The following is a 16972-nucleotide window of genomic DNA, read 5'->3' on the forward strand; positions in this document are numbered from 1 at the left end:
TGTTTTTACACAGCAATATGGACACATTGTTAATGATTATGTATGACTTTCATTTTCTCTGTACAGTAATTGCAGACTTTTTTTGATAGCCTTTTTTATAAAGTATTCAATATTTTCCAAAGAACGTTAGTCTTCATGTCTCAATACACATCCTGGTATAGCTTTGCCACAATCAATATGGTGCTTATCAACCACGTACTGTAAATGCAGGCATCTTACAGGGAAACAAATGTGAATAAGCCTTTTCATATACTGTATTTTATACACACATTTTAACAATGGAATGTAAAGAAAACAGTCATCAATAAACATTTGAATGTTATTGGTTTACAAACCTTTAGAAATAACTTCATTATATTATCATTTTGTATTTCATTGTTTGATTTTCAGGTGGCACAGTGGTGTGATGTGGTTTTGGTGCGACTCATCACTCAGGAGATTGTGAGGTTGGATATAAATGCATGTCAAAACTCCGCAGGTAGACTTCTATTGCCTGCCCTGATTGTTTGATTGGAGCTTTTGTTTGTACACTGTGTTGAGCAGTCAAGTAATCCAACACAGAGAGGAAAGACAGGGGATACAAGCAGTCATTGTGACTGTGTTTGTCATAATGAACATGATATACTGTATGTCAGGATATTACACGTTTCAAAAGAAGCTTCAGTACTGTCTACCCATCAGTCTATAAACAGAAAACTCTCCTATTCATCATTGCAAATTAGAGTATATTCTAAAATCACTTATCTCATTAAAGGATTAAAAAAGCCTACAATGCTTACTTAATATTATATATATACAGTATATACCTGTATAAGAGACTATAACAGACTATATAAGGGCTATATAACAGACTACTAATGTGTTTCACAATACTCACTTTTTTTTTAATTTTGTAATCTGGTTGCTATGCAACCAGGTCTTCCAAAGCAAGAAGCTGAAGATTAGCCAAAAGGGGAATTCTGAAATAGAAATAACGACATGTCATAATTTGATTGTGTATGGTCGCTCCACTTCCGAGCCCTTTTCCCTTTCTTTCTATAGCCTGTTAACATGGCTTCAACAGGAAATGGGAAGAAATGATGTTTGAAAAAACCAAGGAAACGAAACACTTTCAGAAGTGCACCCTGCCTGTCTTACACTTGTCCTGCTGAAACCCAAAAACAATCGCTGATGAAATCACTGAGAAGGATTTCCGACAAACTTTGTGGTTTAGGGTTTGATGCCTCTGACATCATTTCCTGAAGCTAACCAGGAGGCAAACAGGGGGATAAAAGTGAGCTGCACATAACTGCATCTCTCCACTCTGTCCTCTGGCTCCTTTCCCACATGCACACTGGAGAATAGTATGAAACTGCTACAGTAGATGTACCAGACTGCTCATTACTGCCTTCAGTGCCATTCTGCCGGTGAATGGCGCTTTTCTCATCTTTCTTAATTAAAAAATGAAACCGCGTTTTCAATTGCTGTGATACCGGTCCAAGATGCCTACACTGGGCTCTGTTCTCGTTCTGGCACAGCTGCTGGGGTTGAAGGGGTGCAACACATCGGCAGAGGAAGAGTGTCAGCCTTGTGGTTAGTGACCAGGCTTTCTGCAGCTCCTCTCCCCCGTCAGACTTCTCCTGGGTACAAGCCAGAGCTTGTGGGCTGTTCCCTAGTACCCTGCGGAAAAGGAAATACACCTCTCCTGCGTCATCCAAAGCAAGCCAGACTGGGACACCTGCTGTGCTTTTAATAATAATTTTATTAATACAGTTTACAAGATTGGAACTCGATTCATAAATACAAATTTTATACAGAAAGTATAATAAATTTAAAATAGTTACTGACATATTCCACAGCATTATCACAATGCTTGTAATTCTCCTCTTATGTTGCATAGAATGTGCAAGGATCTTAATTTTTTCTATTTTTTTAATGCAGTTAAAACTGGTGATCTCTTGGCCAGGCAAAAATGTGTTAACTCACAACAAACATTTCATTTTTCCTTAACTTCACAATCATTCATTTGGTAGATTAATAGATACACAGCAGTTACTACAGCACTGAGACACGGAGGGAACAAGCTGTACCACACTTTTGGTCCTAAAGGACTCCTTATATGAATTTCTCATGTGGAAAAAGCTGTTGATTTTTAATATATTTTATGTACATGGTATTTTTGAAAGGTACATTTGATGGACGAGTACTTTGATATGTATTCATCTACAGGCAGGTGTTGAAAAGACCTAACCTCAAATTCACCAGTTCCATATGTGTTTGTACATCTTTCTGGAGTTTCCAATGAGAATTTGAGTTTCTAAATCCCTTCTGACATTTAACACATTTGTGTAAGGCCATGAGCTGAGAAATTAAGGAAAAGTTCACTCTCACACATAATTAATGAACAAAACATGCTTTAACAAATATATTCAAACAGTCCAGAGATACTTTTTGCAAAGTTCTATATGAAACGTCTTCTGTTTGCACCCACGGAGTTTAATAATGCAAATAAAAAAAGTTTTCAAAAACCCTATAACTGTAGCAAAGAGGTCACACAAAGGTTTGTATCGAGTCCACTTCATTTTATTTATTTCACTGGAGGGGTCTATCCACAGCCTATTTACTGACCTGTATTAACATGGTACCTGTAATGATCTCTATATAGCATCTGTTTGTGATGTTATTCCATTAATATGTCAATAGTAAGTCCATTAGTACTGTATGTCACAATATATTAATGGGTTCTTAGAATCTGATTTTTTGTATTTCAGCAAATCAGAATTACATCAAATCACAAATTAATTCTTTGGAAACGAAATTTACTATGTACTGCTTTTTTGCTTTTTAATAAAATATCATTTTAATGGTATGGATTGGGACTTCAAAGCTGATTTGCAGTGGTTGTAGCATCTAATACGACATCTGCAGCAAAATGTTCTAGAAGGATATAGAATTGTATCAGACAGAAAATACTGACAAGTCACAAGACGAGGACCATATCATTGGCAAGAAACGATTTTAAGAGTCAACTCTCTTGAGACTTATGAAGATATGTGCCAACTCAGTCTCAAACCTTGTTCTGTCCCGCCTGACCCTCAGACAAGATAGCTGGGCCTTACATTAGGCAGTAATAACAATCATTTTTCTCCAGAGCTTAATTAGGCTAGGAATCTTCTTTGAAATACATTAATTTTTGGTTCCACATGACTTCTTCTAATGACTGCGCAATTTCTATGTCATCTTCTGACTAGATGGAAATCGCTCACTGTGATAGGACATGCAGAGATTATGGTAGGTGTTATATGCCTTTAATAATAAAAATACAGAATGCCACAGGAACGGTAGCAGAGCTGCTATGAAAATATTCCTAGAATTAAATTTATTGGGGTCAAACTCATAACTGTTATAGCATTGTCTTACTGTATGTTAACATCCAGAATCCTTAAGCACAAATCTTGAGTTTCCTTGAGTTGTTTGACAAGCACAAGAAAACTCTTTGCAGCTGTGAACTGTACTGTGCTCACAAATCATTATGAACTGGACAAACAAATCCATTATTTGCAGCTTTAGTGGAGATAAATGGGTTTTCAAGCCCCTTTCAGATTTTCTCTCTGCTGCTACGCAATTAGCCGTGAAGAGCAATGATGAATCTTTCAGCAGACTCCAGTCTTAATCTTGATAAGTTGGCCAAATTTATGGACTTACCTAGATAATTGCAAATTGTCCTTCAGTGTTGCTGATTAATCAATTTAGTGGATAAGTGAGTGAAGTGAATGGACCCAAAGATTTGGGCCCGCATAACGTAAGAATCAGTTTTTTGCTATTTCAGACTTGTATGTGCAACTTTCCAAGAGACTGAAGCTCTGGATGGCACAAACTCCATTGCTTTTGCACATACTGTAAAATGTGCCGTTTCAATAATTTTTTTTTACATTTTAAGCATAGAAACAGTTAAACTAATTCTGTTCATGTTCTGTTCTTAGAACACGGACCTATTTATTAAAATACCTCAAAACCTGCTATTTATTTCTTAGTACATATAAAATAGGTGAACTACAGAATTTATTTCTGTACACCATTGTGTATTCATCACCATGAAATCAACGCAAATTTGAAAATGTGGGTGTTCCACTCCTTGGCAAATCTTTCTGGGTCATTACCTCTTCAGAATATGATCTTTTACTGTGTCAGCATCACAGATGACGAAGCATAATGGACTGAAATACTGCAGCCTGATCTAGGATTCTATGTATTTTGTGAAGATGACTAATGTGAAACTTCAGAAGTGCTTTGCGCATTCCTGGCTCTTGTGGCCCTGCTTTTTATTCCCTCTTATGGAATTTGGAGCTGCAGTGTTGGATCTGATATGACTCCAGACTGCAGAAACAATAAGATGCTTTGGTACTGTACATTCGCACGGTATTGCAGCCCTTCTGCTGGGAAGTGGCTGCAGTACTTAGCAAATAAACCACATGTACTGAGGTAAATGCAGCCACTGTTGGAGCCCTGGATAAAATGAGCCATTACAAGGCTGTAAGGAGCAGAACATGGACGAGTGGAGTGTTTTCCCTGAACTGATTGAATTTTCCGTGCTGAGATCTGCCAAACCAAACTAGGGCTCCAATTGTTTTTGATTGTGAAGGTACTGCAGACACATACACATACCTCCTGGGCAGGTACAACAAACACCCATTCACCACTTTTGCACAGAGATTTTTAAATCCATTTTAGATCAAATGATAATTGTGTTTGATAACATGTTCAATCTAGGAGTATTTTTTCATCCTACACACAATATACAGTATTGAATCCTAAATAATATCTAATCAGGTGAGACTCTCGGAGGAAACCCATTACATCATGTAATCAAGATATACTGTACATACATATATGACAAAAGAGCAACAAACAGTAATTATTATAAACTCTCCAGGACGGATTGGGATTCCTGCTTAATTAATTCTTTAGAGGTAATGAAAGCCCCTCCAGTAATTTGGTCTGTGACTCTGTTGCTATGAACTTAAAGCCGAACAAAAACATGAAAATCAAACTCTTAATGAACCCATTTCACACAGTCTCACCCTGGGAATGCAAAGACTTTCATTTAAAAACTGCAAAATACAGACAGACTTTAGCTTTCATGTTTACTGCTCCTTTTGAAGGAATGACCATTTCACAAAAATGAGCAAAATGAATTTATTTCAACAACAATAATATAAAGCACTGTACATGCCCCTTAGGACTAGACCTTGACCTGTATTTTTGTCTTGTCTTTGATTCTTCTGCTTTGTATTTTCAAAATACGTGTGGTATTGTGTCTTATTTAAAATCTGAATGCAATGTTTTTCTTTTTTTTATTATAAAAACATAAAAATATTATGCAGGTGAATGTTATTAATGACAGTTGAACAGTACCGTACAACAGTTAATTATCCTTTTTCCTCAAGAGAAAACACCCCTAAACGTCTGCCTCGAACTGTGGGTTCTGACAAACGTTGCTGTGGGTAAAAACCCCTCTCCGTATTGAATGAATTAGGTGCCCACAGGGAAAATTGGGCCCTTACTGTGTTTAAGATTGTTTTGCCAATGTTTCGTAAAAGCCTTTATGACTATATAGAAAGCGTTTTGTAGAATTTATTTGCAGTTTAGGCTTGATTAAAATCTTTGCATTCCCACTATTTATCACATAAGAAAAACAAAACACGCACGTCTTTGAAAAAATTCAGCAATGTGCTTTTCCTTGCCACAAGTGCATCGGATTAAGGCTTAGGCACAGTTCCCCTCCTTGAACAGAGTGGGTGTCATTTCTTTGTCCCAGTACTAGTAATTGGTAGGGTGACCACCTACATAAAACAATGAATCATAATAATTATTTCTGCATTGTGCGCTATACAGTACATCTATCACTAGAACAAACATACTGCAAATGACCAAGACACACCAATTCGGACCAAACAAAGTGAAGTTCCTCTGCCCATTAAGCTTGATTCGCCTGATGATTTTATAGTAACAAAAAGCCACATCTTCCATTCTTAATAAGTTTTTACTACAGTACATGACAAATGTTTTTTTATTTCACTCCTGAGAACAAAATAATTTGTTTGTGTTTATGTAAAACTATACACCAGGACACTGTGTACCATAAACTTGATTTACCATTTAATTAAATTGTTGTCAATTAGCATAAACTGTATGGGTGATAAGAATTTTAGGTTTTTGGTTAGAATGAAAATTCACTTACAAATGTTCTGAAAAAGAAGTATGGGCCATCTTGAGAAAATTAGACCAATGGCTGTATTAAAATAAAGAAGTGTTTCCTTTTATCTGAACTAGGACTCTTCAACAAATAATTTCTGCAAGGGGTCAATAGACCGATGTATTATGGTCTTTTTGACACTCCAGGCTTCATCCATGTTGATTCGAAGGTTGCAGGTATGTTCTATCACTCACAAAAGAGACAATGTCTCTGTCAAAAACTGGAAACATATGTACAAAAAATAACAGAGTGTTATCAAAATGTTTATTTTTTGGCAACCTCTCTTTTAGTTTCAAATATTTATGTCCAGCAGTAAGGGCACATACTGTCTCATTAAATAAAACTATGGAAAATCACTTTGTCTAGGAAAACGTGGCTCCCTGCTTTAGTTTCTGAGTGACGGTTTCTGGGAGCTGGACTATTTCTGCCACTTTAGCAGGAGTCAGAATGAAGTTACAGTTATTGCTCCATTCTTGCTCTGCAGCAATTTCTGTGTATAAAATGCAGCTAAAACATATGCAGTAGTTTTTCATATTTTAATAAACTTATTTTTTTGGAGGGTATTAATGAAAAAAGAATATCCTGTCACTCTGGATCGTCTCCAGTCTTTGACCTGCCTCTGTTTTCAACATCGGTCACACTTTTGCCCTCTTGCCAGAACCACAGTGAAATGCTGTGTACTGCAACAGGTGAGGCATACAGTCAACAGTAAAGCTTCGACCCTGGAACTGGGGGAGAGGAGGGAGGAGGTGGGGGTACAGGGGCCAGGTAGAGGGGACATATTTTTAGGAATTCCACTTAAAGGTGATCACCCTAGTCAGTCTTGTACTGAAACAGTCTTCAAAGCAGTCGATAAAAGCTGTCAAACAGAATGCCCGTCACAGGGCTGGTTTCTGTGAGTCTTTTTATCTTTCAGGAGAATTTCTCTGCTGTTTTTCATATGAAGCCACCTTGGAGCCACACTAGGCCTCCGTTATGTCTGTGTCGTTGGTTGCTTGGTCTCTAGAGGCAGACGCTGGTACTTATCTGGCAGGTGGAGCCAGTCCCAGCTTGAGACAAGAACAGCTTCCCGTTTGGACACACACAGAGCTCATAAACCTTTTGCCTTGTACCAGCGGCAGAGTACGTCCCCTGGGGAAGCTTAGGCAACCTGATTTTGCCAGCATCTAGTGTTATCTGAAAAAAGAAGGAGGGCACAAATGATTGGTATAATTCTTTATGTATTGTGTAATAGTCTCCAGGCCTTGACTTACCTTATATACTCCATGTCTTTGAAACATGTTCACTTACTTGAAGAGAAAAAAGATTAATGTCTGAGACCTACAGTTCTCATCAGATAACACAGATGATGAATTCTAGCCAAGGAAAAGCAATGCATGCTTTCGGTCGGAAGTACGGCAGAAGGTTGAACACCATAGATACAGTAGATGTCGAGATAGAAATGCAAAAAAGCAAAATATTGTACTAATTAGAAGCAACAATGCATTTCAAAGCTGCATTACCTGTTCAAAATAGGTATTCAAATGACTAGGCAAATTTCTCAGCTTATACAGTAAACATCGATGCAGCCTGAGAGAACAATGTCAGCTTTATTTATATATCATCCGAGACCCAGAGGTAAAAGTCAATGACTAATCTGCTGCTAGCCTAGCTTTGCCCATATGAGACTATGCAATGCAAATATATTTGTCTGTCAACAGATTGTTCAACCTGTTTCAAAATCTCTAAATAAATTAGTCTAATAGAGCAGATGAATCGTATGGCAGAATTTCAGCTGATCCACATTGATCTTTCATCCCCTGATACTTGACATTATACCTTTTGTTCCATTAAAGCATTAAAGCAACATTAACATTAATATTGTTGGACCAGGATCACTATCGCTGCTGTTGACCTACTGCCAAAACTGGCTTCTCTATTCCTTCTCACTTTGAGCTAACATACTGTAGGTCTGTCCCCATACTGTAGGACCTTCCCTGTCGGGAGATTATATTTTTTTGTCTGCATCCATGAGGCTACACATGAGGTTTTGGTCATAGGATGTAACCACAACAAAACTTTAAACAACTGCTTCTCTTGGCACGGTTGATTATTGTTTTCTCTCTTTAATAGGGTATAATTACAATAGTCTACTCTCTCTGGTGACGCTGGAAAACACTCGCATGAACGCAGATCCAAATGGAAATCAACAACTCCTGAAAGGTAAGGAGAACCATTATCAACAGCCTCAGGGAAGCACTTTCACCAAATGACCTGGAACATTTTCAAGCACAAACCGCAGACGACATCTCAGGACATCTGTTATTGAGCAGATTTTGCCATAAACACCACGAGGGAAGGCAGTGTGCTCTGCAATGCGTGAAGCTTTTAACTAATTGAGGCAGCAATACAAGAAAGAGAAGTGACCATGAAGTGACATGACCACTGCGGTTCTCACAAAAAATGTGATGGATGTTTTTTTTGCTGTGATAAGAACAGAGAAATAGATTATTTTAAACCAATTCCCTTCACACTTGTCACTTGTGTTTCATCTGCAGCTTTACTATCACCAACCTGGGCTAGGTGACAAAACAAATATTACAGAGAAGACAAGTCCAATTTGTTTCTTTGCCAGTAGATAATCCATCTGAAAACCCTGTTCCTTAGAATATAGAAGAAAGTACACATTGAGACAATATAAGAACATAAGAAGCCTCACAAATGAGAGAAGGCCATTTGTTTGCTAGTGAGAAGTTACTTGATCCCAGGACCTCACCCAGCTCTTCCACACTCTCTCAACTCAGAAGATCTTTCATATCTTCTTGCTCACCTGGTTATAAGAAGAAGAATCCAAGAATCCTACCAAACTATTACATAGAGGTTCAGTTTCTGTCCCATAAAAACAGTTTGAACAGCCTGGTTAGTGAATTTGTTCTTGACTGTTCTATTTAAAGAAGAGTCTCTTGTTTGTTGTCTGGTTTATAACATCTTGTTTTGTCCCTGGGTCCATTGTTAATCTTGAAGATGTTTTGAATATTCAACTCTAGGGTCCCAGAGTACTGGATTCAACATTTTAATGTTGAGTATTTGAGACTCCCACAACTCTGCATAGAAACATGCATAATAATTTCCATCTTGCTGCTTATTTCTCATCCTCCTGCCATTGTGAAGCTCAAATTAGTCTGTTGTTTAGACTAGTATTGACTCTGATTTGGAGCATCAGAATCACATCACCTTGCAATTTCTTTTGTGCAAGATTGAAGAGATTATCATGGCTGGTAGTTAAGAATAAGAAAATAATAATAATAATAAGAAGAAGGTAGAGCATCAGATAATGCAAATCACTGATCAATAACACTTAATATCATATTCAGATTTGCAATTCTTTTGGTATTAGATAAAATGTCCAATATTCGGATCAATGACAGAAGAAAGCTCATCTCTGTGCTGTATTTGTTTTTGTGCACTGTAAGCTCTGCCGCTCGGTCCTGCTTTCTTATGTGATTACAGGAAAAAAAAGCTTTTTCTGGAACACATTGCTGGAACCATGGGAAAAAAGGAAATGTACCGAGGTGATTTATCATCACTACATGAAATCAATCCATATTATCTCCTATAGATCTCAGGCAAATAAAGCTGTTTCATGTGGTTAGGGCACCACTGTTTCAGAGCAGGGAAAGCCTTTCGAATAAATTACACTGACAAAGTCTGGCCAACAGTGAAAGGTGACTTCTTGTAAATCGAGATGTTAGGCATATCCTACAGGTGACAGGTAGAGAAATACAATATGTAGCAAAGCTTAAAAACTGATGCAGATGAAAATGGTTTCAAAATTTTTGAATTAATGGTATAACTTTTGATGAATAGGGAATGGATCGTACTTGTGTTTTTACGAGTCAAAGCATGTTAATTGATCTAAATTGTAAGGATCAGTAGCATCAGTTTAAGTCATGTGTGTGAGTGTGTGTGTGGGGGGATCTTTCAGATAAGCTGAGAGTGAAGTTACTGAGTGTCTTAAGCATGCTTATTACAATTTTGTCTGTCATGAGGAAAGAGTGCATCTGTTTCAGCATTACTGTTTTAGTACTGAGCAATGGCACATTACCTTGTCTCTGAACTATAAGCTGAGACGCAGATCAAATATTAGTGCTTTAGGTTCCTCGGAGTGGCAGGGCTCTACTCAGGACATGCTACACAGAAACTAACAGTGTGAATGAAGGACCAGAAGACTGTTTATTCCACCACCAAGTCTACTCTCGACGAAGCTCAACCGTCTCACTGCTGTGTCTGATCTGAAGAACTCTGACAGGTATGGTGTGTTTTTATAAGACCATTTCACTGGCAAGGGAACATCATGCTCCCTGCTGGAAAACATGGAAAGGTTTGGGAGGGAAGAAACAAGTTATGGAAGGTTAAGAAACAAGTTTAAAAGTAAGACTGCCATGCTTCAAGAACAGAAACTGGGACTAAGAGATGCCATTTATCTGTTCTGTTTCAAACCCCTGATTTTGGCTATTGACCATCCTACCTCTCCATCCTTAGACTCCAGTCTCATCTCGCTTCTGCAGGTCGCCTGGATGTTTCCTGCTTCAGCTAAAATATGGACACCCTTCGGAGCCTCCATATACAGAGAGCGCGTTGGAGATTCTAGCCTGCAATAAAAAAAACACTGCCATTACATTTGAAAAACACTGAAAACATTTGAATTAAATAAACTGCATTATTTTTTTGAATATGCATATCAAACCATATTATGTTTCTAGGCTGTGCTTTCACCTGTGTCTTCATTTCAATATTTGTAAATCTGTATTAACTGTTTAATATTTGAGTACCATACATATATTATGTTTCATTTCACCAAAACCAGAACAACAGTCCAAGACATTCGATACAGTATGTCAATTCAAAGATGTATTGTTCCTCCTTACAGTGAGTCACACCAAAGCAACAACTGTTACAAGAGAAGAGTATTTTGATAAAACATTCTTATTAACGCAAACATATCTATTCTTCCTTCACTTGATGGTTTTTGTCAACTGACTAAGCACAGCATGACTAGGAACTGAACTATTGATCTGCACCATGACAGCTAACAGCTGGAAGCTGTTATATTCTCATAACACTAAGCTCAGACCAAGCAAATCCATTTCTTGTGTACCAGCCTTTCTGACACAGCTAGTTTTTCAAAATGTATGCAGGTACTTGGAATAAGATAACTCTCCTAGATTTTGCTTTTAAGGTGGAAAGATTTGCAAGGTCATTCCTGCCTGCCTGCACTTTGTTTTGTTCATTTCAGAGTTGGAGCATTTCATTTTTTTATTTACAAACTAAGATTGAAAAATGACAGGTCTTATTCACTGGCTGCTTCAGGGGTTCTGGGGTGCTGTTGGTGTTGTTCACACTGTTTTTCACTGTCATTCATAAGCACTTGACACATCATGAAAAAGGCTGTACGAGAATAATGTTTCAAACATGCTTGATGGCCAACTTTGTGATCCCTGATTTGTGTGACACAGGGTAGAAAGATGAATCTCCATCAAGCAAACATGAATCACCATACTACAGTATATTACAGTACACTGAAGTAAACCTTGCTACACTATGGTGTATACTGGGTTTGGCCAGCCCATGTCCTGGAGTTTCACAATTCAGCAGGTAACGCGGGTCGCCCTTTGACCAAGTCTTACCCTTAAGATCACTTAAGGAACGATTTGTTCACATGCTTAGTTCAGGCATCTTTTCAAAAATTAAAACACAAACTTTGTTTGTTTCTCTCAGGAACACGGTCATTCCTTACTTTACTGGGCCAATTCAGTTACTAGTGTACTTAAAAACTCAAAAGTGATCCTTAAATTGATTAATTAAGTGCTGGATATGGTTCTCCTGATCCAGTGTTATCCACCTCTGCTGTACTTTAGTAAACTGCTTTACTCCTTAAAAACCCCTGTTTAACACTGCTAGAGTATTGTGCCTATCATATGTACAGCATTACCACAGGGCTGTGTCATTGTAATGAGCACTCTGTTAATAAAGTAGTCATTACCTTATGATGTGCACTACATTGTCCCGTTTAACGCATGGCAAATTATATGTAGTTTTACTTCTGCTGGTACACCAAGGAATTGCATAGAAATATCAGACGCCACAAACAAATTGGAACAAGCATATAAAAAGTGTCACTGGCACTAAAAACACCAGATTCCTTCCACAGGCACCCGGCCGTTTGAAGCGACACAAAGCGCCGCAGGAGCTCTGGTCTTTGCTGGGACCCAATCGACTTTGACCAAGCTGAGCTAAATGAAAACTCAGCCACCATGCAGAGCTTAATACCGGTGTCAGGACTTTCCAATATCCAGCTTCCACAAGAAGAAGCATGCCTGGTTAGAAAAAAACTGCGTTCATGCTGTTTTCTGAGCGAAAGATACCAAATGGTAAAGTAAAGGACCCTCATGAGTGTAAAAGAGAAGGGCTCATGAGAGTCACGATGAGCCACACACAGCACCACAGCACTGGCATGAGAAAAAACCCTGAGCTTATTTCTCCAAACCATCATGCTGCACGGACTGACCTGGCTGCTTGCTTAATGACACAAAGCCAGAATGCTGAGGAAAATTGGAAACATCCTCCCCATTAAAATGAATTCAGATTATGTCTAAAAGAGGTGTACAGCGCTGAAAATAGGAGCCAAATTGGGGACACTGTGCTCTAGGAGTTGTTATCTTTTTGATGACATTAAACCAAGGTCCTAATGATGGTTATGGTGGTCATCCCTAAATTCCACGTGGGGACTGTACAGTCTGGCCTTCCTAAAGCTCATCTTAACTCAGTAGGTGAATTTCTCGCTTCTGCCTCACATTTGCTGGGTGGTGGGACAGAAGGGTTGAGAGTCAGCCTGGGGAAGCTGCACTTCAGTGCTGGAATAAGTGAATCTCCTCTTATCTGAGAAGAGCTTTGGAATGAAAATCACTATACGAATGCACATTAATATTAATAGTAGCTCCCTGTGCTGTTGTTTTACCAGCGCCTGAAAGCACTTCTTCTGACACAGTTTAATCCATCCCAGGGAGCCATGACCGAGACTCTGTTATTGAACACAGTGCCGGCTCTTGAATTCATCCTGGCTTGGTCGCGCTTGACCAGTTAAAAATAGATTAAACAAGCCCTGCATGACAACATGGCCTTTCTGTAGAGACCAGAATGACTTCTTCCTCCTCTGAACTCATAACTGAAAGGACGTGGATCCCAGGCGGAGAAATACTGTTAGACCTTTGAACAAGATACTTCATTCACACTGCCCAGTAAAATGCCCGGCTGTATAAATGGGTACAAATGTACATTGCTTTGGATGAAAGTGTCACCCATATTTATTATTAATAATATGATCAGGCTCCAACATATAGAAATACCTAGATCTGAGCAAGGAGGTTGAATATATCCATTTAATGCCTTTCCAAAAGATAAAATCATGTATAGTCATTTGAAGAATTATTACTATGAACAAAATGTTAAATTATTGCTCAAGTTTTAGATAAAGTTTAAACTAAAACAGAACATCCCCATTATTGAGGAACGATCACCCAGCTTAATCTTAAGCCTTTTGGATCAATGTTCTTGTACCCTTGGGGATTGGAATTGATAGGGATTTTATATGTGATTAGACTTCCATAAAACACAGGAGGTGTGCAATTCCTTCACAATGAATTCATTTATATCAGTTAAAGGGAAGTTTCCTTTCTCTCAGTGTAATTCAAAATATTGAATTTTCTCTTAGAATCAGAGCATGGCAAATGAGGTCAACAAGCCCTCCCACTTTTTGCTGCGGCAAATTCAAGATATTTATTTAGGATTAAAACTTCAAGCTCCAGCCAGGAAAACAGACATTTTGCGGAATGTAGGAATGACATAAATATAAATTCAATTTGAAAGTGAAAAAACTGTAAAAACTAAATCAGCCTCAGCGATGTTCACCTCTACTAGGGGCTCATTCATGTATCGATTCAATTTTGTGAGCTTTTACCTCTTGTAAATCTCCTCCAGGATTTCTCTGGCAGGATCGTGATGATTTTTTTACCAAAAAAAAAAAAAAACTTTTCTTAAAGAAAGCTCTTAAACCCTCACAAGAGTTTACTAATGCCTCAGACAATCACCAGCTTCCTCACACACCCATTAGTGCAAGAGTATTGAAACAAGATGTGTCTCTATTCATTTACAGTCCCTGTTGACTACAGGAGAAGCCCTCAGGCCTGTGTGGTAAGGTGGGTCTGTACAGATGTGGAGCTAGAAGATGCAGGATTACTGACTTTAATCAGGGCGGAGCGGTGGCTCTGTGGCTCAGGATCTGCACCTGTGGCTGGAAGGTTGCCGGTTCAAATCCCGCGGCCGGCAGAGGAATCCTACTCTGTTGGGCCCCTGAGCAAGGCCCTTAACCCCAACGGCTCCAGGGGTGCTGTACAATGGCTGACCCTGTGCTCTGACCCCCAGCTTCTCTTCCTGTCTGTGTGTCTCATGGAGAGCAAGCTGGGGTATGTGAAAAGACAAATTCCTAATGCAAGAAATTGTATAGGGCTAATGATGTGATGTGATGATTTTGAAGGTGACAGACAAGTAGACAGGTGTGCTGCCAAATGTAATGAATTTGCTTCTGAGCAACACATTTGGACATCTCAACACACTTTAAAGAGAGGCTGGTTGGGATCCTCCAGTCAATTACAGTAGCCACTAGTAATCAAATGTGCTACATGAGTCAGATTGTCTCCTCTCAGATGCAACCTTTTTTAGCTCATGCTGTATGCCAAATGTGAGCTTGTGAGGATGTGAAATGAGAAAAATGGGGCTTTGTCGCAGAATAAAACCACATGCTTTGATTTTCAAAAATGAACGCTATAATGTGGTACTGTAATCACATTCTGCAGATTTTTACAGATCTCCACATTATAGAAAATTGCATTCATGGGAATCATTAAGTTGGACTGCAGATAGCAGTGAAGATACCAATATTTGCTAGATTGTAAGTATAATGTGTTATTTTAACTCTAAGTGTTAATTGTATAGTGAATAAAGACAAAAATAAATTGTTGACATAATGTAGCTACATACTGTACGTTAGTCCTTTGTCCTTAAGGAAACATCTGAATTGGGGAGAGCTGGTAAGCTAAAGCACTATTTACTTAAATTAAACAATTCTTAGCTAGAACATTAACAAATTGGTATCAATAATTAGCTAGAAATAAAATTGAAATTCGCCAAGCCACAAGATACAGGCAAGAGAAACATGATGACAAGGGGAGGGGCCTGCGGGGTATGGGAGGGGGCCGGGGGAGGAGCCTGCGGGGTATGGGTGGGGCCGGGGGAGGGGCCAGTGGAGACGTGAGGGTTTTTTCTCCTTTTCCGGAAATGGGTGGAAAAAGGCTCGTAAGACGTTAAAACTATTTTAACTAAAATAAAGTTTTAATCGTGTTATTCAGCACCCTTTATGCAACAGTGTAACCTTAAGTACACAAAAATACCCATTTTAAACCATCAGAATTAATAGTTAACACTCACCACCAGCTTTTGAAATTTCCTGCTCGACATACTAGGCATAAAACACAAATCGTGAATCTGTCCAGCTCACGTTCTTGAAAAACAAGTTATAGCAGCACTGACCGTGTATTCATTCACATTTAATATAATGCTTTATATTTTGTTACATTTTTGTTGTTTTCTGGTCATTTTACTACATGAAAACAAAAATCAATACATCCTTCTACTTCTCCAAATTGACCTACAAATATAAATGAACTACAAAACGCAAAACTAACCGCTAGGGCTAATAATGATCATACCAGTTCTATCAATACCATACTCCTTTCAAAAAGCTCAAGGAGTAAAATTGTTTCAGTTTAAGCTTAAAACAGATTTAATAATTTTCCTGGAAATGATCTTTCACATCAATTATCAAAGCACGGTGTGTGACATGAAGCCGCGTGTCATTAAAAAAGTAAGAAGCGTCTGTTTTTAAGATGCCTGTCTTGCCTGGAGGAGAAGAGGGTTTTTTTTCAGAGACAGGTCTGTGCTGCAGCTTAAATTCAGAATGGCACCTAACAGATCCATCTGTCAGTTTCAAAAATCAAATTCATCTCCACGTGTGCACGAAGAACAATAGGATAAAACGAAACATGATTTGTATCCTTTCTCAGTGGCAGATCAGACACGAACTGTTTTCACAAGGGCTCTAGTCAATTGTTCCACACGCTGTTAAGGAAGAGGTGGAATTTGGAAACTGGTCTCTGACAAGGTGGACATATTGCAGAAATGAAAAACATTTCTTTCTGTCACGAGTTCTTGGAATCTTCCTAAATGTGTTCAGCTTTTATATGGCAATAGCCCCTACCTGCTGTGCACAAGCAATATAAAACAGCTGGGTGAAAGACAGCTGGAAATAGCTTGAGAAACACAATAAGTACTATTTTCATTGATTCTGTTTTGCCATAGCTCTATAAAGGGATAAATGACACCCTCTGATGAGATTATCAAGGAGAAAAGGTAACATAGGTACTAACACAGTGTTAGCCAAGACAAATGTGAAAAATGTCATAATACAGTAGCTTTTAATACTGCTTAAAATGACAAGAGGTAACTCATGAATAAAATATAGTTTTTGTGTTGTGTTTCCAGATATAGTACTGTGATTGAAAAGTTAATACTACGTACTGTTGGTATTATTTATTTTAAATATTTATTATTTAAGTCTTAATAGATGACTTAGAAAAAGCTAAT

General features: G+C 38.3%; 1 protein-coding gene across 3 annotated transcripts in view; it reads right to left on the reverse strand.

Moving 5' to 3' along the window:
* Positions 1–1723: 1723 nt before the first annotated feature.
* sgcd (sarcoglycan, delta (dystrophin-associated glycoprotein)) overlaps positions 1724–16972 on the reverse strand; it is a 177612-nt gene continuing 162363 nt past the window's right edge. For all 3 annotated transcript variants that reach the window (XM_088604813.1, XM_088604814.1, XM_088604815.1), the window contains 2 exons: positions 10743–10866; positions 1724–7411 (listed from right to left, as the gene is read on the reverse strand). In XM_088604813.1, coding sequence (XP_088460939.1) covers positions 7238–7411; positions 10743–10866 — 298 coding nt within the window. In that variant the 3' untranslated portion in view covers positions 1724–7237. The remainder of the gene's footprint in view (positions 7412–10742; positions 10867–16972) is intronic.

The sequence above is a fragment of the Lepisosteus platostomus genome, chromosome 13 (genome assembly GCF_059453375.1).
Source record: "Lepisosteus platostomus isolate fLepPlt1 chromosome 13, fLepPlt1.hap1, whole genome shotgun sequence".
Lineage (NCBI taxonomy): Eukaryota > Metazoa > Chordata > Actinopteri > Semionotiformes > Lepisosteidae > Lepisosteus > Lepisosteus platostomus.